We start from the raw sequence: 24,999 nt of genomic DNA, 5'->3' as shown, positions 1-24,999 counted from the left end.
TTTGTGTGTATTATACATACCCAAACACATGGGTAATTATCTTGTTAGCATACACCATACTTGAAATGTATTACACTGTCGTGACTTGCATCTCAGTGAGTTTTAATGGGGTTTTCCTTTTGTTTGGGGGGTTCTCTGGGATCCCTCCCTGTGCTCTCTGACTCCAACTTCAACTCCCCCCTCCTGCCCATCACAGTGACTCTGCCTGCAGCCTGTCTGGACTGGATGAACTCCCACAGCCCCTCTTTGTAGTCCTTCAACACTTTTCAGAGCAACAACTGAGGAGTCACTTGGGGACACTGGATTGATACTTTTCCCCATCCAGTATCTAAGAGTTCTGTGTTCTTGGTCCGGGGAGGGCATGACCCACCAAGCTTGGGAGCAGAATGGTGATGCCCACAGGGTAGAACTTCTCAGCCAGAACAATGTTTCAGTTGCCGTAAGAAATTGTTTTAAATAAAAAATAATCAAGTAAGCATCAGACACCCTGCTACCTATCTCTCTTACTCATGTTGAGAGAGAGAGAGAGAGAGAGTGTGTGTGTGTGTGTGTGTGTGTGTGTGTGTATACACATACGCACACACACACAATGACAGTCATAGCTTATATACCTGCCCTATGCACCAGTGAAACTATAATTATATCAGGGAAGCTGATGAAATAACAAAGCACAAGAGCAAATTTGCTTTAGTATCTGAAATACTGTGTGATAACAAGGAACAATTCCTGCTACCATTTACTTCCTTCTTTCTTCTGACCAGCTGATCATTTTCTATGCCCCTCTGTTTCTCTGATGTCTCCCAATCCCTCCTTCCAACTCTGATTTCCTTTCCTTCTTCCAACCTAATTCCCCCTTCCTCTCATCCAAGCCTAACCCTTCTCTCTGCTTGCCCCTCCTTTCCAGCTGATCCCTCCCACTGCTCTGAATCTGCCGTCTGTGATTTTTTTCTACTGCTCGCTAGCAGATGTGACAGCTTTTGGAACTATATTATCTGTGAAAAGCTATATCTGGCGTTTAAAAATCTGACGTGGTTTCCCAGGCAGCAGAAATGGATCATTGAGAGAATTTAAATCTCCAGCTGCTTTTGTCTCAGGGTAGTGACTTTTATTATTTATGTTTGACATTTCTACCAGTAGGACTATCAGGAGTGAATGAAAAGACTAGAGTCTAGTAGATTACTATGGTGTCAGTGTCCTAGGATATGTATGGCAGATTAAGGGGATGTTGTTTAATAGTTTAAGGCTAAAGTGTAGGTTTTGTGTTTATTTACAAAATCTAAGTCTTATATGATAAAAATATTCTTATTAATTTGTTTTTGGATAACAAAGGGCATGTTTTAGTTTTTCTTATTTAAACATTCTCCTGATGGAAACTCAAATATTCTAGCCAATACAGAAGAAGAAGAAGTGTAACTGACCACTCTCATTTCACTGCCCAAGCTGAGTAAAATGGAAAACCTAAAGGATTATTAAAGATGATGGGAATTTAGATACCTATTTTTAATATATGATTTTTTATCCTGACCGTGTTCATTTAAACTACAATCACCTGTCCAATATCAGACTGTATTTATAATCAAAGCAATCAATGTAAAGCAAATGTCATTGGAAACCCAGAGGTACACGTAGGTTTCCAGGGTTGGATGCATTTTATCATTATGATACTCATACTACTAGCCAAAAAGACACAAAGGCCAAATTTTCAGACAGCTGCTGTAAATGTGACCATGAACTTAATGGATACATATTTCTGCATATGTGAACTATACTTTTGTCTATACCAATGCAGTAAGTTCTTTCAAAAGGATGATTTGCAGGCACAATTATCTAATGTGAATGCACCAATGTTTTGTTTATGTACATGCAAAGTGATATGCTGGGGTAGATCTACTTTTGAAACCTGGTTGAAAATTTGGCCCCAAATGGAAAAGTGAACATTTTAATTCAGTAATTCACACACAAAATCCAATCATAAAGGAATGCAACTAGTTATTATTTATGGATTTATTTTTACAGCACCCCAAAGTGTGCTAGGAGCTTTACAAACAAATAGAAAGCCATTGTCCCTGTCCCTGCCTTACAGTGTAATTAGGGCCCTACCAAATTCACGGCCCATTTTGGTCAATTTCACAGTCATAAGGATTTAAAAAATAGTAAATTTCATGATTTCGGCTATTTAAATCTGAAATTTCATGATGTTATAATTGTTGGGGTCCTGACCCAAAAAGGAATAATGTGTGTGTGTGTGTGTGGGGAGGGTGGGGGTGGGGTGGGTTTGCAAGGTTATTGTAGGGAGGGGTTGCAGTACTGCTGACGGCGGCGCTGCCTTCAGAGCTGGGTGCCTGCCGAACGGCTGCCGCTCTCCGGCCGCCCAGTTCTGAAGGCAGTGGAGAAGTAAGGGTGGCAATATTGAAACCCCCCTAAAATAACCCCTGCAACTCCCTTTTGGGTCAGGACCCCCAATTTGAGAAACACTGGTCTCCCCTGTGAAATCTGTATAGTACAGGGTAAAAGCACACACAAGATCAGATTTCACGGTCCGTGACACATTTTTCAGCTGTGAATTTGGTAGGGTCCAAAGTATAATTATGTATGGGATGCAATGAGGGAAGCTACAAAGAGTAGGGAGGGGGTAGATGAGGAAGAACAAGGGTTAAAACAATACGATCACTTGGTTACTCAGTTTAGGAATGTATGTTTCCATCCTCATGGCTCAGTGAAGAGGTTTTATTTAATAATTATTGACACACTTCTTGTCCCAGCAGAGAGTTGAGATTTAGAGCACTTTATCCAGTCCTTCCCACTTCCTGATTTATGTCAAATGCTGTGGAGCGTCTCTAGTAGCCCCACCTGTCCTTTGAACTGTCCAAAACGAGTAGCTAGCAGGTCACTTCCCTTTTCAAGGAAATCTTCTGTGGTTCTTCTCCTTCAAGAATTGTCTCCACGATTATTTCTCATTATTTATTATCTGAATTGCAGTAGTATTTAGGAGCCCCAGTCATGTACCAGGACCCCACTGTGCTGGGCTCTATACAGATACAGAACAAAGACAATCACTGCGCCAGTGAGCTCACTGTTAGAGCATATGTGCCCTGGGTGCCATTGGAACTACCTCCAAAGCAAAGATGGTTCTGGCAGCGCACCCTCTCAGTTGCAGAAGTGTGGCCTCACAGTGCTTCTCTAAATGGGCTTTTATTTGTCTGGCTTTTCTCTACATTGCTTCTCTGTTTTTCAGATGGAATAATAAGTCTGGGGTCTCTTGTGAGCATTTTGATGCAGCACAGTAATGCTGTGTTTGCATTTGAAAAGTCCGTATAAATGCTGTGATATACAGTGTAAGGCCCCGATCCTGCAAATGCTTAATGCACATGATTAACTCTACTACCGTAAGTTGATTGATTCCATCCCCTCCCTACTGTTTCAAGGGAACTGTGCATGGTAGTAAAGTTAAGCATGTGCATACGTTTTTGCAGGCTCCAGGCCCTAAGTACAGGAAATACAGCAGTATGTTAAATAATCACTTTTTAACCACTGTACACTGCTTTAAACTGTAGCTCTAAATGTAACAATGTGAATTATGTACAGCATTATACCATTAAGAGAGCATGATATTGAAGTGTATAGCATGTAAGGAAAATATCACCAGAAATGTTTGTGTCTCTACTGTGAAACAAATTATTTTCACTATATTCACTGTTGTCTTTGACCCATGAAATACTTTTCCCTCAAAATAATCTAAAGCTGAGGTACTGGGAAGGGAGAAAGATCTTTCTGAAGTGTAAGAGCTTGGTGGGTGTCCAAAATCTCCTGTTGGATAGAGGGAAAGATCAGGAGTGTCTATGTACACCAGTGGTTCTGTACAGATAATACAATAGTGCATCCAGCATTAATGTAATATTAAGGTTGGGAAATTGAACCGCAAATTTAGGAAAATCCAGAATCTCTACTTTCTCCCACAATGTTAATAATAATATTTATTTATTTATTGTAATTCAGTAGCATCTAGGTGCCTGAGTCATGTGCTAGGCACTATACAAACACATAAGTAAAAGATGGTAACTGCCCATCCTATGTATTTCCTGTATGTATTATCAACAAACAATAATATGTTAAGGTTTAAATTGAACAAGAGAAAGAGATAAAGAAAATTCTGTGTATGCAACATAATCAACTTCTGGGAATAACTTTAATTTGCAGGACTGACGTCCTTTTAAGTGCTTGATTTTTCCACCTTAACATAGTATTAGCACTATTTTTTCCTTTTAATTTAGAAAAATGAAGAGCTAATAAAATAACTAGATCTGGAGTTCTTGGCCTAGGAAACTGTAATTGTGTGTCGGTTTCTAGAACCCAGCATCAGAATGCAGTGTTCCTTTGCTGAGGCACCCTAACTTCAGGTGTTAATACCTTGAATAAAGGAACAGAGTAATTACTTCTGACTCATGCTTGTTTGCTCTAAATGGGATACAAGAGTGATCGGGGTGTCTTTCTGAGGGGAAAAAGGCAGAGGACCAGGACAGAGGAAGTCCTGCAAGGAAACCCTAGGGACAGTGAAGCTTGGGGAGAAAGTTTAGGCTCAAGTTTGTGTTTTGGTGAGTAACCCTCAGGAACTTTGTTGAGGAACCCGTCAGGAATTTCACCCATTTATTATTTGTTCACGACAGAGTCTACTGTGTGCAAGGCCTTTTTTAGAAATTCAGGAAGTGACGGTCCCTGCCCCCAAAGAACTCACAATTTAAGGACAGATAGCCAAGTAGACAGAGGTTACAGGAAGGGGCACAAAAAAACAGGGATTTTCTTCAGTGGGGATTATAAATTGCTTAAACTAGGGCTGCTCAGCTTATGCTACAGAGCTTTAGCACTGAGCCTCTGCTGAAGCATTTTACCTAGACTGAGCTATCTAAAATGCTAGGCCTCTGCTGAAGGCTCCCTGGCTGTTTCTCTCCTCATGACCTTTCACAAGCTGCATTTCTAATGGTATCATTCTAACAGTGGCATTCTTGACAGTTTGTAACTTTCTTGAACTGGAGATACTTGATTTATGGAATTTACAGGCTCAAGCAGCTTTAGGAGGACAGTAAAGTGTCCCTGCTAAACATGCCCTTAAAGCCCCAAATAGAAAACACTCTACGTCGGATACATGAAATTGCTGACTTTAAACATTTGTAACTTTGAAACCAAAGAACCAATTTTCCACTAATTTTTTCCAGACTTGATAAAATCTCCTCAGCAAGTTTGACCTTGCTAGCTATTTGTATTGAGGTGGTCAGGAGCTGCAAGTTTGGATTCAGCTTTTGAACACCTCAAAGTTCAAAAGTATTGGACTTGTGGCTTTATTCTCAGCCTATTATAAAAATAGGGGCCATTCACAAAAATCAAATCCAGCTCTGGATTTAATACCCTACCTCCCCACATCCAGAAAAAGCCCCTTTAAAAATACAGATAGGCCTGAACCAAAAGCTCAGTTTTATCTCAACTTTTAAAGTTACCTGCAGATAAAAATTTGGCTCAACTTACATTGCTTAAATTAAAAAAAAAAAAAAAAAATCTCTTTGGTCTTCTCTGCTCTCGGGAGAGTAGGAGCAATAACTCGCTGCCGATGCAGCTCCTCTGGTGATGGCAGTGGAGGCAGCTATAGATAGGGCTCAGGCTCTTTTTCTCTGTTATCTAACCTTATTCTGAGTAGATTTAAATGCAAAGTCATAAAAACGGCTGTCTACATTCTCCCCCATTACTCCCAACAGGGTAGCTACATCAGTGGTGATTTATGGATCCTAGTGCAAGCTCAGCTATTTAGACTAAAAGACCAAGGCTGGAAAAACTCGGGTGAAAAGGAATTTGTACGAGCAATGGAAAAAGAAGGGTTAGACTGGAAATTCGAATGCGGCTATAACTGTAGGTTTGGTTGCCAACCCTCCAGGATTGTCCTGGAGTTTCCAGGAATTAAAGATTATATCATGTGATGAAACCTCCAGGAATATGTCCAACCACAATTAGCGACCCTAATTGGAGCTGTACAATAACTACTGTGAAGACCATATAAATGACTAGATCTAATGCATTTGATCTCTCTGATTCAGGCATCATGTTCCGCAAAAAGAAGAAGAAACGACCGGAGATCTCTGCTCCGCAGAACTTCCAGCATCGGGTCCACACCTCGTTCGATCCAAAAGAGGGTAAATTCATTGGCCTGCCCCCTCAATGGCAGAACATTCTTGACACCCTGAAACGCCCAAAGCCAGTCGTAGACCCTTCAAGAATCACCAGGATGCAGCTTCAACCTATGAAGGTGAGAGAGGAAAGTTAATCCTTCCCATTCTCTCAAATGCAGTGCAGCCCAAGTGAAGCAATGCCTGCTATGTTCTTCAGAATAAAAATGTCCTATTAATGTTACAGGGTGATCTGTAAGGAGACCAGGGAAGGTCAAGGTATAGGTTTTGATCAAGTTTTATCTTCTGTGAAGGCAGAGTAAAACCTCTCTTGTTTTAAAGAAAAAACAGGGTCAGCAGTAGAACCTCAGCGATAACGAAAAGTACTACACTACTGCAGTTAAACTAACCCAGGGGTTCTCAAACTGGGGGTCATGAGGTTATTATGTGGGGGTCACAGGCTGTCAGCCCCGCGCATGGCAGGTCTCTGGCTCCAAAGGAAGGGTGACAAAATAGAAGTTCGCCCAGAGTGCCATTTTCCCTAAGGCCATTCCTTGGACTGAGACAACATTAGAGGGCTTGATTGTTCAGCAGCTGAAGAGCTACATTGAACTGCAGATCCATCAGAACACTGAGATTGGCAAAAATAAACATGTAATTTATAATTTAACAGTCAGACACACAGGCTGGAATGGCACTGGGGGAGGCTTGCAGGGGCTATAGCCACCCCAAAATTTGCCTTCGCTCCCCCTCCCAGTACAAAGGGCAAACATTACAGAGAAGAAAGGGTGGCATGGTATAGCATTGCCACCCTTACTTCTGCAGTTCTGCACTGCTGGTGGTGGTTGGCACTGCCTCCAGAACCGGGCGCCCAGCCAGCAGCCCCGGCTCTCTGGCCACCCAGCTCTGAAAGCAGCACCTGCCGCCAGCAGCATCACAGAAGTAAGGGTGGCAATGGGGCGCTAAGTCTGCTGTGAACAGTGATATTGACAAAGTTTCTTCGCCCCCTCTCCCAGTATTAATCAGTAACTATTTAAAAAAATCTTTTCTGCTTATAACAATAATTTGAAAAATGTGTTTTAGTCTTAATTTAAAAGCGGTGAGAAAAAGTAAATTCATTTTAAACAATAGGGTTATAAATTTAGCATTTAAAATAGTGTTAAATATAAAAAATGTGGTTTTTAATTTATAAGTGGGGTCACACTCAGGGGCTTGCTGTGTGAAAGGTGTCGCCAATACAAAAAGTTTGAGAACCACTGAACCAGTCATTCAACTACCCTTCCGTAAGAAATGGACCTTGGAGAGCTCCCAGCATATCCATAGGGAATATGATCCTAGGTTTGGCCTAACAAATTAGTGAACCACCTGTGCATCTGAAAGGGATGAACGAGCAAGTCCCATATCTTATGGCCCCATTTGCAAGCCTGAGTGATGAGTTTGTACTGTCCTCCCTGTGCTTCAGTCAGGAGGAGGAGGTGAGGTTACATTGACCACAGCTTAAGCTAGTGGATCATTTAGACACCATTACTATTACCCAAGTTTGCATTGCTGAGGTAAACTATAAACACAGACTGCTGAGGTTTAGGAGTGAACTAAAATGGTAATTTAGGCTTATTCACCCTACTGAATAGACTCTTGGAGCCGGGTTCCTGACTTTTTTTTTTTTTTTTTTTTGGCGTGGAGGTGGGGCTTTTCCTTTTCCTTACTTTTGTGTAAAGGTGGTGGAACCAGTTTGCAGTCAATGTCCCAATCCAAGTGGTGATTGACAGAGCAGTTCAAACTGAAGGCAGAACAAGAGATGCATGTACACACGAGAAGATCTATTACCACAGCAGGGAGTGGAGAGATGAATTTGCCTGAGTCTGAGCTATTGGACACGCAATTAAATGAGTCTGAGTGGCCTCAACTCGCCTGTAATTGATAGGATCTTTCTCTCCTGTATTTCCTTCCTTAACTCGCAGCGAGCCTGATTCTCAGCTGGTGCAAGTCAGTGTTGCTCCATTGGAGTGGTGTCAGTTTACACCAGCTGAAGATCTGGCCCAGTGTAATTAATTCAGCATGGTTGGAGGAACCCAAGTTGAGATAACAAACAGGAGATTACCTCTCACTCCATGGGAAGATTTCCTCATACAGACTGAGATTCACACAAGGGGTAGGAGTGATATTATACTGTGTCGTCTTGTGGAGAATAGATGGTTTGAGTTCCTTGCACTTAAGCTTTTCACTTCCAGAATAAACAAGTTGGCTAGGCTGCTGTATTGAGTGTATAGGGCGTGCCACTCATACAGTATGGGTGGTTGTTTGGATGGATGCCTTATCCTTCTTCATTTGCCTACAAGGCAGTTACGAACTGCTGCAATCCTTTTATTTCCAGTAGTGTGTTCACCATTTATAATTGCAGTGGCTTGGCAGAACATAGAGGAGGGACCCAGAGATAGAACAGCATGGGTTTTACAGGTCAGGATTAAGTAACATTGGCAAAAATTGTGAGGAACCAGAATTAGAAGCAGACTAAGAAAGGCAGGATTTTGAATGTGCATTCACAGGCGCCAGCTTCCAATTTTTCCCGGGGGCGCTCAACCCCTGCTCAGCCCCAGGCCCCACCCCCACCCCACCCAAACCCCCACCCCACCCGACCTCTTCCCACCCTGCTCCACCCCCCAGCCCTTCACCCAAAGCCCCATCCCTGCCCCGCCTCTTCCCTGTCCCCTCCCCTGAATGCGCACCATCCCCACTCCTTTACCTCTCTTCCAGCGCCTCCTGCACGCTGCAGAACAGCTGATCTGCAGTGGGCGGGAGGCACTGGGAGGGAGGGAGAGGAGCTAATCGGCGGGGCCACTGGCAGGCAGGAGGTGCTGGGCAGGGGGGCAGCTTGGCTGCTGGTGGGTGCTAAGCTATGTGTGCATTGACAGACCTGTAGGAGAAGAGGAGGACCTTGTACTGGAACAGAAAAAAGATTTGTAGGTAGAGATTAAGATGCACTGAGATTTGTTGAGACTCAGTTTTGGAAGTAGTGCCCCAATAAATAAAGAGGAAACTTTTGTCCAGTGCATTCAAAATCAAAGTTCTTAACACCCAACTCTCAGGACTCATTGCTAGTTCAATGCAAAATTTTAAAAGTGTGTGTGTGTGTGTGTTCATAGCTTCTTTGGCTGCAGTTCACAAGTGAGGTGTGGTTACAGAATGAAGTGGAGCCCAGAATAGCAGCAGGAATAGAAAATTCAGGACTGAAGTAGGTGCCCACTCCTGGAACTAGTAGGAGTGTGGCAGGTCAGGATTGAGATGCATTAGAAAAGCAGTGTGAGGAACACAGTGCCTCCCTGCTCTGTTATTTTAGCTAGTGCCACTCTTTATCACAGCAATATATGGTTCATCAAACTTTAAGAAAGTAAAAACAAAGGAGAAGCCAACCATTCCCCCGTACCCTGAACTTCAGTGACGAGCCAGACACAAAGTTCAACCCCTGCCCTTGACGTCCTGAGCCTCAGGGGTTAAAGCTCTAACTTTGCCTTTTGTTTCTGTGTGTTTGACAGACTGTCGTGAGGGGCAGCAGCATCGAAGTGGAGGGATATATCTCTGGGATACTGAATGATATTCAGAAGCTTTCTGTCATCAGTTCCAACACTCTAAGGGGAAAGAGCCCGACCAGCAGGAGGAGAGCCCAGTCACTTGGACTTTTGGGAGAAGACAGGCTCCCAGACATGTATCTTCAGAGCCCCGAGGTCGACTGGGAAGACAAATATGGAAACTATCTCAACTGCAATGGTGGAAGCAAAGCCGCCCGAAGGCAGACTATGTGGCCAGATTATAAACCCAGGACAAATGGGCAATCTCATCCCAATGGTATGGTAATGAAAGCAAAGTCCCTTGGGCCTTCAGAATTCCAAGGTGAGGGTGGGCGCTGCATCCAGCTCACTTCAGTTTTGCAGCACCAACAGCGCACCTATGTTCTGGCTGGGAAGAGTGACAAGGCAGAAAGAAGCAGCTCAGAATGCTGGCCCCAGCCTTGCCTGGTGGCACAAGTGAATCCCAGGCCTTCTGGGGTGGGAAGCCCTTGCCCCAAATCGAGGGAAAACAGCTTGAAACGGAGGCTGTTACGAAGTGTGTTACCCTCATCTGGCGACTCAAATAAGTCAGGTCCCACCCTGCAGATAAAGGTACATTTATTTACTGCTTAAACCTAAATACACTGATGACTTTTTATCGTGCTGCAGTTTACTTTCACATTCAAACAATTCTGAAGAAAAACAACATCCCTCCCGTTAGGTTAATGATGGAGTCAAAGAAGTCCTGGCCAAAAATACAGAACCAAAGTGGAAAGAGAGCTTAGTCCATGCAAAGACAAATGATGATGATCCTCACAAAATAGGCTGCTGAGCATCGCTCAAAGTGACAGCCAGGTATAAAGTGCATTTGCTCGGTATAGCTCAGTTTGATGGGGCATAACTTATACTGGCAAAAGCACTCTCCTGGGAGCTGTATCTACAAGGAGGACTGACTGGGATAGCTGTGTTGGTATATCTATACTGGCAAACCTTTTCTCAGGGCTTGTCTAATTGAACAGTTAGTGTGCAGGAAGCTGGGGTGTAAATCAACCTTGCACTAGTGTGCCTACCAGTATCCAAGTGGACCCTGCTACCACATACTGGAAGTTCTCTAGTGTGCTTTAATTTACTCCATTTTGAAATGGGAGTAGATCAAAGCACACTAGGGAACTTTTAGCACATGGCAGTAGGGGCCACTTGGACACTTAGTGCACAGCAGACTAATGCAAGGTAGATTTACACCCCAGCTTTTCACACACGGTTGATATAGACAAGCCATAAACATAGACTAGGCCTACAGATGCAAACTGACCCTTTCCGGCAAGAGAATTGGGCAGGGCTGGGGCTCACATCAGGTTCATATCTTTTGTTCCTGAAGTTCAGGCTTCAGGGTGTCAGCCAGCCACCACCAGGGGTCAGGAAGGGATTCCCCCCGCAGTGTATTCTGGGAGGTTTTTTTTATCTCCTTCCTCTGAAGAATCAGTGATGGCCATGGCTGGAGATGGGACACTGGATGTGGTGGGCCAGGGTTCTGAGGTGGCACCAAACATTCTCTCAGGCGCTTGGCTGGTTGGTGTCCCTTCCTCAGATTCTAACTGATGGCTATATGTGGGGTCCTGAAGGAATTTTCCCTGGTGTCAAATTGGCAGTGAGCTTGGGGGTTTTTCACTTTCCTCTGGAGGGTGTGGGTCACTTACCAGGATTATATGGTATATGTCATTTAATCATCTCCCTGCCATTGCAGGGGCCTTAGGCACTGGTGCACCTTGGTCCCTCCAGTTCTCTGCCTGTGGCACATAATAGTCTAGTCTCCTGTGGGTCTCTCTTCCTTTGGTCTCATTTCCATTGCTGGGTTTAGTGTGTGGGTGCTGGATAGTGTTGGTGCCCTTTGATAGACAGGAGGTCAGACTGGAAGATTTAGTGGTGTCTTCTGACTTTAAACTCTGACTTTAATCTATTTAAGCACTACTGTTGATGGGGATGGGATAATTTACAACTATTCCATTCCCTGGAAGCCTCTTTGTTTTGAGTGTATGACTAGAATAAAAAGCAACTGGTGCGATGGCTCAAGGCACTGATAATGGCTATAGAATAGAAAACCTCTAGATCACTGTTGTCAATTCAGCTGAGGTCATTACCATCTAATAACTGTTTGGTGCCTTCTGTAAGATGGGTTGGTTCCCTGCAGGTCAGTTCTGAGTTATTGCTGTGTTCCTTTATTCTGAGGAAGGTGACAAAGGCAGATGGGGACTGGAATCTCTGACCCAGCAGAACTGATTTGCTATAACATGCTGGACGGTGGTGCCCTTCAATCAAATGAGAACGATCACAGGAATGTTCTTCCATTTTCTTAAAGAATGGACACTTAATTTTCAAATACAGCTCTGTGTCTTTTGCTTTCTCTGTCCCTCATTCTGTCTCTTTACAGAACTCTCTCTCTCTCTGGGTCTGTTTTCTTTCTCATTTTGTGCACAAATCTATCTGCCTGTCTGTGAGTGGCACTGAAAGAAAAACAGATCCTCATCTGGTGTAAGTCAACCTAGCTCCACTGAAGTAAGTAGAACTATGCTGATTTACATCAGCTGAAGATCTGGCTCTAAGCCACTGTAAGGAATGACCATCTCTGCCCGCCCTGTAGAAGGAAAAAGGACCTGTCTGAGATACCTTGCTCTATATTCTCACAGAAGTGTAAGTGTGTGGGGAAAAATAACATGTACACCTAGGGAAATGTGTAACTGTGGACAGATTGACATGGGAATACAGTTGGATAAAAATGGGAATGGGTATGCCTAGACAGACAGACAGGGAACAATATGTAAGGATGGAACAGTGTGGGCTTGTGAGCCTCCAGATAGATGGACCCAGGGAACACCCACAGTTACCAACCTAGGAATGTGTGTATACATGGGGTGATAGAAGGCTGGAGCAGGAAATGTATGTGCATGTGGTTAGACAGACATGTATGAGCCTGTGTGCATATAAAGGTCTTTTGTGTGCTTTGTTATAAAAAAACCCCACCCCTATTTTTGTGTAATAAAACAAGAGTTCAGAAATAAATACCTTCCTGTCAGGAGCATGTCTGTGCTGGAATGCAGGGGTAGAGCTGCTATAGGAGCAGGAAGTCATTGCTAACAGGCAGTTACTTTTGTGTGTATTTGTGCTCTCTGTGTGCCAGTGACTTCACAGCCATGGTTGTATATGAGTGCCTGAAAATGAGTGAGCGAATGGAGAGGTTACACTTCTGTTGTTTTTATTATCAACAGAAATCCTTAATAAAAATTCAGGCTTATATAGTTAAGGTCTAGTTTAGTCTCTCTCTGAGTGTCTTAAGAAGATTCTAAAAGTGAAGAATTCTCTCTATAGCGGTAACTATTATCTGCCTTTCCCTCTACGCCTGCACCATCAGCTTTCAACTCTCCATCTAAATAATGACAGATAAAGGTTTGTTGCCACTGAATATTTGTTTACCTATAAATTGTAAATGATTGATTTGCTATTGATGGGCAATGGAAAGTGTTTTGATTAAGCACTTTCCGGTGAAGCTGATGCTGTGAAGTATAGCTGGAACAGGCTCTCTCATTTTGCAGCTGACCACACTTTATGTTGAATTTCAATTAGTCAACATTGCCTGGGCGACCGCTGATGCTTAGACATCTTAAATCCTATAGAATTTATCCTTTCTGGAGATCTATCCATTTTATTAGTGTGACTGAGAGTGTGTGTATTCTTAAGCCATATCACTGCAAGCTGTGATCTTATTAGCTCTCATAACCTGAATAGGGTTGTGCCTGTTTAGTACTTGAGTGGGAGGTCTCCAGAGAGAGCCCTGAGTACTGCAGGAAAGAGTGTTGGTAATTCAGATTCCTTTTGAGTCAGACCTGAGCCAGTGGCACAGTAAGGTGTCACATGACTCTGTGCTGCTGGGGGTCTGACCTGTCCAATAAGACGCTGCCCATTTACACTATTAAAAATCCCATGGCACTTTTCCCAAAACAAAGCGTGTTAACTCTGATGTCTTGGCCAAATTCCACTTTGGGGAATTACATTCTGCCTACTTAAAACTCTCCCTGCACCCGTAACTGAATACTTACAGAGCACTTTTTATCTATCTACCTCAAGTGATTTACAATGTATGTACGATTCATTATCCCCCATTTTTACAGATTGAAAAAAATGAGGCCCAGAGCAAACCATATTTTTCAAAAGTGCCTCATGATTTTGTGCGCCTCCATATTTGGGTGTCCAATTTGAGACACTTTCTAGGCGCCTGAGTTTTTTCAGAATGTGCTTAAGCTCCTACCCTCTTGAAGTCAGCCCCCTGAAGGTGTCTCAAGATGGAGACCCAAATCCCTAGTTACTTTTGAAATTATTGGCCTGTGTGACTTGTTCCAAGTCATCCCATAGGTCAATGGCAGAACAGGGAATAGTACCCAGCTCTCCTGACTCCTAGTCTGGTGCACTATCCATTGGACCACACTGGCATAACATACTAATCTAATCAACATTTTTTTAATCCACTCTTCTCAGTCTAATGCTTTCTGCAGGCCCCAGCAGTGGGGTTCTCCTCGCAGTCCTGCAAACAAAGCCCAGTCTCTTCCGCCTGACCAGCCAGCACCAGATTTAACCAGGATAATTTCAGAAGCTGGTACCCCCCAGAAGAGCCCAACAACTGAGAAGGCAACTACATTGCCACAGGGCAGGCCATCACCAGCAGGATCCCCCCGAAACAGACACACTCAGACCAGTTCCAGCAACCTTCACCTGTCCCAAGACTCTTCTGCTAAAGGACAGTTGGCCAGTGAGGACCCTGTGGTCGTGACTCATGAGCAGTTCAAGGCCGCCCTCAGAATGGTGGTGGACCAGGGTGATCCCCGGACATTGCTGGAGAACTATGTGAAGATTGGTGAAGGGTCCACAGGTATTGTCTGCATCGCTCGTGAGAAGCACTCTGGGCGACAGGTGGCAGTAAAGATGATGGATCTGAGAAAGCAGCAGCGACGGGAACTTCTTTTTAATGAGGTGAGGATGGTAACAGGTGAGCGGTGGACTGTTCTTTCTGTAATGAAGCAAGGACAGCGATAGGCTCATCTTTTATTTTTCATGGAGGGAAAATGGTAAGGAGATGAGGATAGTAAAAGGAGGAAAGAGAAGGACCATCTTCCTTTTTAATTAAGTGAGTCTGGTAATAAGAATGAGAGGGGGCATGGGAGTGCTTCAGTGAGCCTACGTCACATGTGAGACAGACAAATGGAGCCCACCTAGATCTTTGGGGGAGGTTTTTGCTTTATGGTTATGGGTGATGTAGTTGTGTGGTGAAACATATTTTCTACTTTCTCAGGTGGTGATAATGAGAGACTATCAGCACATCAATGTGGTGGAGATGTATAAAAGCTACCTGGTGGGAGAGGAACTCTGGGTGCTCATGGAATTTTTGCAGGGAGGAGCCCTCACAGACATTGTGTCTCAAATCAGGTATGAAGTACAAAGAAAAGAATGCTACCCGATGGGCAATAACATGACTGTAAGGCCTGTGTCATGAAATTCATTTGGAGAACTTTTTTTTTGTTCTGATCATGATTGCAATGCCCTATAATTATAAAATTTTATAACTGAAGCCACCAATTCTTTTGAAATAAGTGGTGGTTCCTCTGATCTAGGAAGTGGGAAGCACCTAGGTTCATAAGACCCAAAGCTGTCTCTGCTGGTGACCCAGTATTTGAAATATTGCAAATAAAAAAAACTGTGTGTTTTAATTAGATTTGAATGTAATATAGTAGAACCTCAGAGTTGCAAACTGACTGGTCAACCACACACCTCATTTGGAACTGGAAGTAAGCAATCAGGCAGCAGAGACAAAAAAACCAAATGCTGTACAGTACTATGTTAAACATAAACAACTAAAAAATAAAGGGAAAGTTTTAAAAAAAGATTTGACAAGGTAAGGAAATTTTCTGTGTGCGCACGCGCGCGTGTGTGTGTGTGTGTATACACACTGAGGATGTTGCCTGGGCCGCAGCTGTGTTCTGACTGGGCCACAGGTTGAGAACAAGTGGCTTAGCGTACCAGCTTGGAATATGAATTTGGGGACATGGCTCTTGTTTAAATCTAAAATCTGTTTTACAAACATGATTTGTCTGAATTTAATGCTTGTGAAAGATTCTGAATTGACAGCCTTGAGACAAAAAATCTACTTATCAATACAACAGGGATTCACAGGGCAGTGGTAGTACTAGCTTTCCCACATTGCCCTGCTTCAACCCTGAGCTGGAGGAACCACATAGGGGTGAAATTATAAAGTAGTTCAAGCTTCAGGCTCATCTGCTTCTTGGCTTTTTTTTTTTTTTTTTTTTGCAAAAAATTACCCACAACAGTACCACTTCCGATCGCGCTCATCTTTTTTGTGATATGGACACTTGGTCATTGTGACTAAAAGTAAACATCTTGAAAAATTACTGATAACAGAAAGGGAAGTTGATTGAAGGGTCACACTGCACTTCTAGGAGATTTTCATTGATTTAATCTGTGTGCTCAAATGTGAGGCAGCTTTACAATTCTGGGTTTTATTTCAGGCTAAATGAGGAACAAATTGCAACAGTGTGTGAGTCGGTGCTGCAAGCCCTTGGATACTTGCATTCCCAGGGTGTGATTCACAGAGACATTAAGAGCGACTCCATTCTCCTGACCCTTGATGGAAGGGTAGGCTTCCTGTGTTTAACTTCCTCAGTGTCCAACTCACCCAGGTTCTTTCCTTTGACCTTTCCCATCAGCCTCTCCTTCCCTTTCTCATCTTTTCCTAGTCTCACCTTCTCTTTTATCTTCTGCTGCTGTAACCTTATTTAGTCTCCTACCCTTCTTACTGTTTTTCTGCTCTTTTGCTTTTCTCTTTGTCTTATCCAGTCATCTTCTCTCTGTCCACTTGGTCTTTATCTTTGTCCCTTCGTCAACTCCCTCCTTTGTTTAAAGATTCCAGTGATCTTCCTTCTTCCCCCTCTCACACAGGTGAAACTCTCAGATTTTGGCTTCTGTGCTCAGATCAGTAAAGATGTACCAAAAAGGAAGTCCTTGGTAGGAACTCCATACTGGATGGCTCCGGAGGTTATTTCAAGGGATCCATACACTACTGAGGTAATCTACCACTTTCCTAATGCAAGAGCTAGTAAATAACAGTCTGAGATATTACAGGGACTCACTGAGATAACAATAAGAAAAGGAGTACTTGTGGCACCTTAGAGACTAACAAATTTATTTGAGCATAAGCTTTCGTGAGCTACAGCTCACTTCATCCGATGCCATCTAAGGTGCCACAAGTACTCCTTTTCTTTTTGCGAATACAGACTAACACGGCTGCTACTCTGAAACCTGAGATAACAATCTATTCCTCTTCTCAGGAGACAGTTAGGGCCCATACCAACATAAACTACTATGACAGAAAACTTGGTTACAACATAGTTATTCCCTGACATGGTTAAAACGTGGTTCAGTCTGGTAATGTAAACAGGGTGTAACTAAATTTTAACTGTTACTGAAACTTGCTACAACCCTGCATGTGTGGACAGACTCTAGCAAGGAGAAGCTTGGGACATGAATTGGAATCACTGAATTAATTTATCCTATTTTCCAGGAGAGATGAGGGAAAGGGAACATGCACAAACATGCACACGCATGTTTTATGAAACAGCACTGCAGGTGACAGATTCCAAACTGATAAGCCTTTATTTATCCATGGAACAGATAGTCTGAGCAATGACTATGCAGTTATCTCCAAACTACATCATCATTATGGCTCAGTCCCAGCCTGGGAGGAGCAGCCTCTTGGGAGGGCCAGTCTCCATAGTCCATTCAGTCTTAACAATCTATGCTAAAACAGCATGCAAGGGGTCCAGTTAGTGCTAATCTGAGTTAATATTTCACTTTTTCAATAAGATCAGAGAGCTGTCTGAGATGTTATAGCACTTGCTTTAGAGATACAACCTTTTCTTCACCCGCAAAGAGATCAAGAATAGAGAGCAGTCGGCTGTTGCTATTGACTGTGTTCACAGATGTAATACTCTGCTGCTGCAGGTGGATATCTGGTCTCTAGGGATCATGGTGATAGAGATGGTGGATGGAGAACCCCCCTATTTCAGTGACTCCCCAGTCCAAGCAATGAAGAGACTCCGTGACAGTTCTCCTCCCAAACTGAAAAATTCTCACAAGGTCAGTATGTCTGCAGGCACTTTGGCATCTGATGAATCCCTGATTGCCATGTGGGGACTGAGTAGCTGAGGTCCGGATAGACTGTTTATTAATATATCACATCTGGCCATGGAATCCAAATCCCACCAGGACATTGTTTCTTGGGAGGCACTTTCATTCCTGTTCTATGGAGGCCACAGGCTGGTGGATTTATCTCAGTGCTTCTGCCCAGCTCAATAGACACTACTCAAGGGTCTCTTTCAGATCTCAATGCCATGGCAAGGTACTGACACCTAGTGACTACTATCCCTAGTAAAAACAACAAGGAGTCCTTGTGGCACCTTAGAGACTAAGGAATTTATTTGGGGAGTCTCTAAGGTGCCTCAAGGACTCATTTTTTGCTGATACAGACTAACACGGCTACCACTCTGAAACCTATCCCTAGTAAAATACCTTTGGTTACTGTAACACTGCTTGCCTTATATGATTAGATCAAATCCTGGTCCTGGCAAAGTTAAGAGCAAAAATACTGCTGAATTCAACAGGGCCAAGTCATCACAGTAGCGAATGTGAGGGTCCTTGCACCTGGTGTTTTGAAATCTTCCATTTTAATGGCGCTCTCAGCTGTAAAGCCACCTCATGTTTAAAAGAAAGGAATGGTTCTAGGTAAATGATGGCTCATGCAATGAACTGCAGCCACTCTGATAATTAACCTAACTTGATCATTACTTATAGAAAATTAGCACTAATGTTCAGAAATAGTGATTTCCTCTTCAGTCACGAGTTAAATTGCTGTGTTAGTTTTTTGCCTTTGCAACACTAATATTAAAAAATCAGGACCAGATTTTGGCCTCAGAGAATCCTTAGGTGACATACAGCCAGTTCTGGCCTCCTCCCTCTGTGCACGCACTCCTCCCTCAAGAGTGACCCCTTGGGGGCAATTACCAACCAGCACAATTTATAGCCTTTGAGTTCTCTAAATTGTCTGTCTTGGGACGGGGGAGTGAACTGATTTACAGCAGACCTTGGGACCAAAACGCGGACCATAAAAATACCTATGATCAGCACTCCCTCCAGCCACGTGAGTGGAGCTCAGTTGTAACTGAGGATTCAGTGCTCCATTACTACAAAAAGAAAAGGAGTACTTGTGGCACCTTAGAGACTAACCAATTTATCTGAGCATAAGCTTCCGTGAGCTACAGCTCACTTCAGTGTAGCTCACGAAAGCTTATGCTCAAATAAATTGGTTAGTCTCTAAGGTGCCACAAGTACTCCTTTTCTTTTTGCGAATACAGACTAACACGGCTGTTACTCTGAAACCTGCCATTACTACAATTAATTGTTACTATGATCAACTAGTGCAGTACTGAGTTGACCAGATTAAGCAGAATTCACCTCTTCTTTCAAAATAGACAGCTTTATAGACTAAGTACGAAGGGCCAGATTCTGCCACCCGTATTTAGTTAAGTAATGCCTCACCCCTCAAGTAGCCCCAATTAAGTCCGTGAAATTACTCATGCAGTAAAGTACTACTTAATGCGAACAGGGTTGGCAGAATCTGGCTGTAAGTGAACTCAAACTGTGAAAACGTATCCCTATATGAAAACAAATTTAATTAGTGACATTAAAATAATGTGTAAGTTGTGATTACTTGTTACCTACTTTTGATGTTGATATAGAGAAGTAAATGTCCAACATGTGACATTAAACATCCAGCTCCTGTTGTTAATGGGAATTGTAAATATCAACATGTCCCCCTATTAGAAATTATTAAAACATTGCAATGGTGTTCAGATCTAATGTTTTTAAGTGTGTGCAGATGTATTCATCTTCAAATACCAGCTGTATCAGATTTCCACTCCAGATTCTGAATTGTTTTCAAATTTGCTACCTTGTGCCATTTCCCCCAGTTCCTCTCTGTGACCAGCAGGAACAAGGCTTAATTTACTAAAATCCTAATTTCTGAAGGGATATATATTGTCACTTCAGAAAACAAGAGTTCTAATGAGTTTTTCCTTGCAATCCACACAGAGCAGAGCAAAGAACAGAGGGGCAAAAACTAACATAAATCTGGGGACAATGAGAGACAATCCCATACTCCCCATTTGCCAACTCCAATAAAAATCATGACCTACACAAATGTGAAAATATAGCACCTAGTGTTAACATGAAGTACTGCAGGATATCCATAAGGGATCCTTCCCCTGTTAAATTTTTTGTTTGGGAACACCTGATTTTTCACCTAGAGTTAATCAGATGCAGGAATCTTCTTTTTTTTTTTAAATCCACTATTGTGTAAATTTTGACCTGATTCCGTAAGTTGCTTGACCTGATTGGTTCTTTTTCCACAGACTTCTCCAGTTCTGAGAGACTTCTTGGAACGGATGTTGACACGAGATCCCCTAGAAAGAGCAACAGCACAAGAGCTTCTGGATCACCCCTTCTTGCTCCAGACTGGACTTCCAGAGTGCCTGGTCCCCCTTATTCAGCAGTACAGGAAGCGCACCTCCACCTGCTGACTCTGAGCATGGGGAAAAGCCAGTATCCCAGCACTGGAAATGCAAGTTCTCTGCTGGAAACACTGGTTGTACTTGACCAAGACTCAAGCAGTGTCACTCTGCGAACAGTGCTTAGAACTTGTCAGTATTTTTTTTTTTTTTGAAAGGATGAATGTGAAAATTCCCCCAAGACCTTTAGCTGCTTCCCTTTTGCTGAAGACAATCAAGTCAGACCCAAAATCTTTCAAGAACAAAACAGAGGCATGACATGGCTTCTGGAATCTCATATTTCTCTTACAAGAATGGCATTTTAAAGATGTTTGAATTTGTATATTGAAGTGTCTGCAAACTCTGGAAAATTTTAACTACTGGCTATCAAATTGGAACTGTATTCCGCAAACAAAAATGTGATCTTTTTTTTTTAATGTTAGTTGTACACTGAGTCCTGAGCTGACCCAAAAGAGATGCATTTTGGGGCACGAACGTTCTAAAAAATCCTATCTTAAACAATGCACAAGGATTTCAACACTTTTTTGAGACTTTTCTCTTATTATTTTATCTCATTCCACAAGTGTGAACATCATTGGGCCTGGAAAAAAGCTACCTGGAGGGCAGATGTAATATATGTTTGGTTGCTTTCCAACTTCCTCCTTTGCATCAAACTGCTTCATTTCTATGGAGAATATATGTGGTTTAACAAGACAAAAAGGTGGTCTGTGTTGACTCGACCGCATGATCTTAGATATGTGGAGGGATGACGATCCTTGGCACAGGCGTTCTCTAAGTGTCTCTCTCTCTCTCTCTGCTCTATAGAGAAAGTACTGCCTGCCACCAGAATCCTATGGCTGAAGCTTCATAACATGTAACACCACTGCCTTTTCCAGCACTGACTCGAATGGGAGGCAAAATGGTGTTCTCAGCAGGAAGGGTTTAAGAAAGCTTGTCCCAGGGTCTAGGTCCCCCTGGGTACATTGGATTTATATCAAGAAATGCTGCCTTGAAACAGCTGTTAGGTAGGACTTTGTACCATTGTGAATTCTGTAACAGGCTCAATAAAAAATTGAAGATGTCCTGTCTATCCCATTGGAAGATGTTTGTTTTCTTGGTGAGAATGTTTGGCTTCCACCTCCCATGTTTTGTTACAGTGAAGGGTGATGAGGGGAGGGAGCGGTTGTGTGTAGTTTGTAATTGGCATGTCCCCCATCCTTGATATGTCTGAAGGTTTCTGTTTGTGTAAGGAGCCCCTTCAATCTTTTTTAAAGTAAATTTAGAATTTTTGTACAAGCTCATTGATCAGTGAGATAGTCACGGTCACTTTGACTCCTAGGTCAGGTTTTAACATGTACAGTAATGTGTTTAAAGTCATGCAGATATCTGGAACTTAGTCTTATCTGTGAAACTGGGATATCATTTTGCAGCCAAATTATAAAGATCATAGAAATTTGGATTTTTTTGGGGCACCCCAACTGCCCCAAAAAATTAACCTAATTATTGAATTTTCTTTAGGATGTTTTTTATCCTCCTCTTTCCCTCTACCACCTTCCCTGTTACAGATTTTGCAATAGACTTTTAGCTGTAATAAATAACTTGAAATCATCTAGCCGCCTGGATGAAACTTTGATGCAAAAAATTTCTGTATTTCCAAGTATCCTGTCTTTTTATGCAAAAGAGCAGAGCCTTTTTAAAGAGGCCTATAATTTGAAACACTGTCTGTTTGTGAATTGGTTGCACTTGTGTTTTAAATTAAAGTAGATCTTGATCTATTCATTAAGCAGTTGCACTTTTGAGATCTTTTAAAATGTGGTTACAGTTTTGAGATGGAAGGAAGCGGGTAAGTGAGCGAGCCACAAGTCTGTTCTAATACACTCACCTACTTTAGAGGGGATGATTTCATAACTAGGGGGGACCACAGCAAGAAAACTGAACCTTGAAAGGAGGGCTTGACTGGACACAGGTTGGAGAGTTCAAATTCAACAGTAGGATTTGAGCTTCAGCCCAATGCTGTCTAAAAAAGGTAGAGGGGAAGGGAGGCTGAACTCTGAGCCCTGGTCTATACTACGAATTTAGGTCGAATTTAGCAGCATTAGGTCGATTTAACCCTGCATCTGTCTACATGACCAAGCCTGTTTTGTCAACTTAAAGGGCTCTTAAAATTGATTTCTGTACTCCTCCCTGGCGAGGGGAGTAGCGCTAAAATCAACCTCGCTGGGTTGAATTTGGGGTAGTGTGGATGCAATTCAACGGTATTGGCCTCCAAGAGCTATCCCAGAGTGCTCCATTGTGACCACTCTGGACAGCACTCTCAACTCAGATGCACTGGCCAGGTAGACAGGAAAAGCTCCGGGAACTTTTGAATTTCATTTTCTGTTTGGCCAGTGTGGTGAGCTCATCAGCACAGGTGACCATGCAGAGCTCATCAGCACAGGTGACCATGGAGTCCCAGAATTGAAAAAGAGCTCCAGCATGGACTGAACGGGAGATACTGGATCTGATCGCTGCATTGGGGAGAAGAATCTGTGCAGGCAGAACTCCGTTCCAAAAGACGAAATGCCAATATATTTGCCAAAGTCTCCAAGGGCATGATGGACAGAGGCTACAACAGGGACACACAGCAGTGCCGTGTGAAAGTAAAGGAGCTGAGGCAAGCCTACCAAAAAACAAAGGATGCAAACGGTCGCTCTGGGTCAGAGCCCTATATATGCCGCTTCTATGATGAGCTGCATGCAATTCTAGGAAGAGTCCCTACCACTTCCCCACCACTGTCCATGGACACCTGCAAGGGGGGAGTCTCACGCAACAGGGATTAGGATTTTATGGATGAGGAGGAGGAGGAGGTGGTGGTTGAGGACAGTGCACAAGCACAGGCAAGCGGAGAATCCCTTTTCCCCGGCAGCCAGGAACTGTTCATCATCCTGGAGCCAATACCCTCCCAACCCTCCCAAGGCGGGCTCCCAGACCATGAAGCCGGAGAAGGCACCTCTGGTGAGTGTACCTTTGTAAATATAATACAGGGTTTAAAAGCAAGTGTGTTTAATGATTGATATAATTATTAATTAATATAATAATTAATTTGCCCTGAAGACTTGGGATGCATTCACAGCCAGTATAGCTACTGGAAAAGTCTGTTAACGTGTCTGGGGACGGAGTGGAAATCCTCCAGGGACATCTCCATGAAGCTCTCCTGGAGGTACTCTCTGTGTTAGCCTCAGGAGAGTGATATCATTCATGGTCACCTGGATGCAATACAGAAAATCTGTTTAAGGGGACATTCAGAGGTGCCCGTTCCTGCTGGGCTGTTTGCCTTTGGCTGAAAAGAAATCATCCCCACTGTTAGCCACATGGTGTGGGGAGTCCTGCAGCTGTTCGTGTTTGGCTGACAGGGATCTTCCCTGATACTAGCCACGTGGTGGTGAGGCGATCATCCCAGAGAATTGGGTGGTGGGGGGGGGGTTGGGTTGTGCTGCACATTCACCCTAAAACCACAGCCCCTCCTTTTAAATGGCCAACCCAATGGGTTTTGCTTGGTATGGGAAAGGAGGGCACTGCTGTTTGAAACCGTTCCCACACCTTATGAAGGTTGAAGAAGCTGAAACTCTTTGCCTTACCGTGGCTGCCTGCAAGCCGAATTCCATTGCCCAACCGAGTGTGTGTGATGTCTCACACCAAACCGGCAGGCACTCAATGTAAGAGGCAAAATGTGACCTTGTACCAAAAGCACATGTGCTATGTAATGTGAATCGCTTGATTCAGTGTGAAATAGTCTTACATTTTAGAGAACAAAGGAATCTTTTTAAATACTACTCTCCTTTTTTCCTCCCGCAGCTGAAAATCTTTCTACGCTCCCCCTATCATCTCCGTCCCAGAGGCGAGCGCAGATTAGAAGGTGAAAAAAACACACTCGCGATGAAATGTTCTCAGAGCTTATGCAGTCCTCCTGCACTGAAAGAGCTCCGCAGAATGCGTGGAGGCAAACAATGGCAGAGTCCAGGAAAGCATTAAATGAACGCGATGAGAGGAGGGAGGAGTGCGATGAGAGGAGGCAGGATGCAATGCTGAGGCTAATGGGGGAGCAAAGTGACATGCTCAGGCGTCTGGTGGAGCTGCAGGTGGTGCTACGGGCACCCAGCCACTCCACCCCAGAGGATTGCCCAAGCAACAGAAGGCTGGCATTCAATAAGTTTTCAACTGTAGTGTGGCCTTGTCCTTCCCGCCTCCCCTCATCCAGCACCCCACTCGGTGCTTCCCTCCTCACTCACCCACCCCTCCCGGGCTACCTTGTGAGTTTTCCCGCTATTTGTGTGATGAATTAATAAAGAATGCATGATTTTGAAACAATGACTTTATTGCCTCTGAAAGCGGTGATCGAAGGGGGGAGGCTGGTTGGCTTACAGGGAAGTAGAGTCAACGAAGGGGGTGGGTTTTCATCAAGGAGAAACAAACAGAACTGTCACACTGTAGCCTGGCCAGTCATCAAACTGGTTTTCAAAGCTTCTCTGATGCGCAGGGCGCCCAGCTGTGTTCTTCTAATTGCCCTGGTATCTGGCTCTGCGTAATCAGCTGCCAGGCGATTTGCCTCAACCTCCCACCCCGCCATAAATATCTCCCCCTTACTCTCACAGATATTGTGGAGCG

General features: G+C 43.5%; 1 protein-coding gene across 3 annotated transcripts in view; it reads left to right on the top strand.

Moving 5' to 3' along the window:
• PAK6 (p21 (RAC1) activated kinase 6) overlaps positions 1–24,682 on the top strand; it is a 52,956-nt gene extending 28,274 nt beyond the window's left edge. For all 3 annotated transcript variants that reach the window (XM_074955710.1, XM_074955708.1, XM_074955709.1), the window contains 9 exons: positions 6,081–6,289; positions 9,683–10,306; positions 14,222–14,713; positions 15,033–15,166; positions 16,264–16,390; positions 16,694–16,819; positions 17,756–17,890; positions 20,221–23,349; positions 24,190–24,682. In XM_074955710.1, coding sequence (XP_074811811.1) covers positions 6,086–6,289; positions 9,683–10,306; positions 14,222–14,713; positions 15,033–15,166; positions 16,264–16,390; positions 16,694–16,819; positions 17,756–17,890; positions 20,221–20,388 — 2,010 coding nt within the window. In that variant the 5' untranslated portion in view covers positions 6,081–6,085 and the 3' untranslated portion in view covers positions 20,389–23,349; positions 24,190–24,682. The remainder of the gene's footprint in view (positions 1–6,080; positions 6,290–9,682; positions 10,307–14,221; positions 14,714–15,032; positions 15,167–16,263; positions 16,391–16,693; positions 16,820–17,755; positions 17,891–20,220; positions 23,350–24,189) is intronic.
• Positions 24,683–24,999: the final 317 nt, after the last annotated feature.

The sequence above is a fragment of the Natator depressus genome, chromosome 6 (assembly GCF_965152275.1).
Source record: "Natator depressus isolate rNatDep1 chromosome 6, rNatDep2.hap1, whole genome shotgun sequence".
Taxonomy (NCBI): domain Eukaryota; kingdom Metazoa; phylum Chordata; order Testudines; family Cheloniidae; genus Natator; species Natator depressus.
Note: the sequence above shows the minus strand (reverse complement) of the source record. Positions and strands in the feature narration are given on the sequence as shown.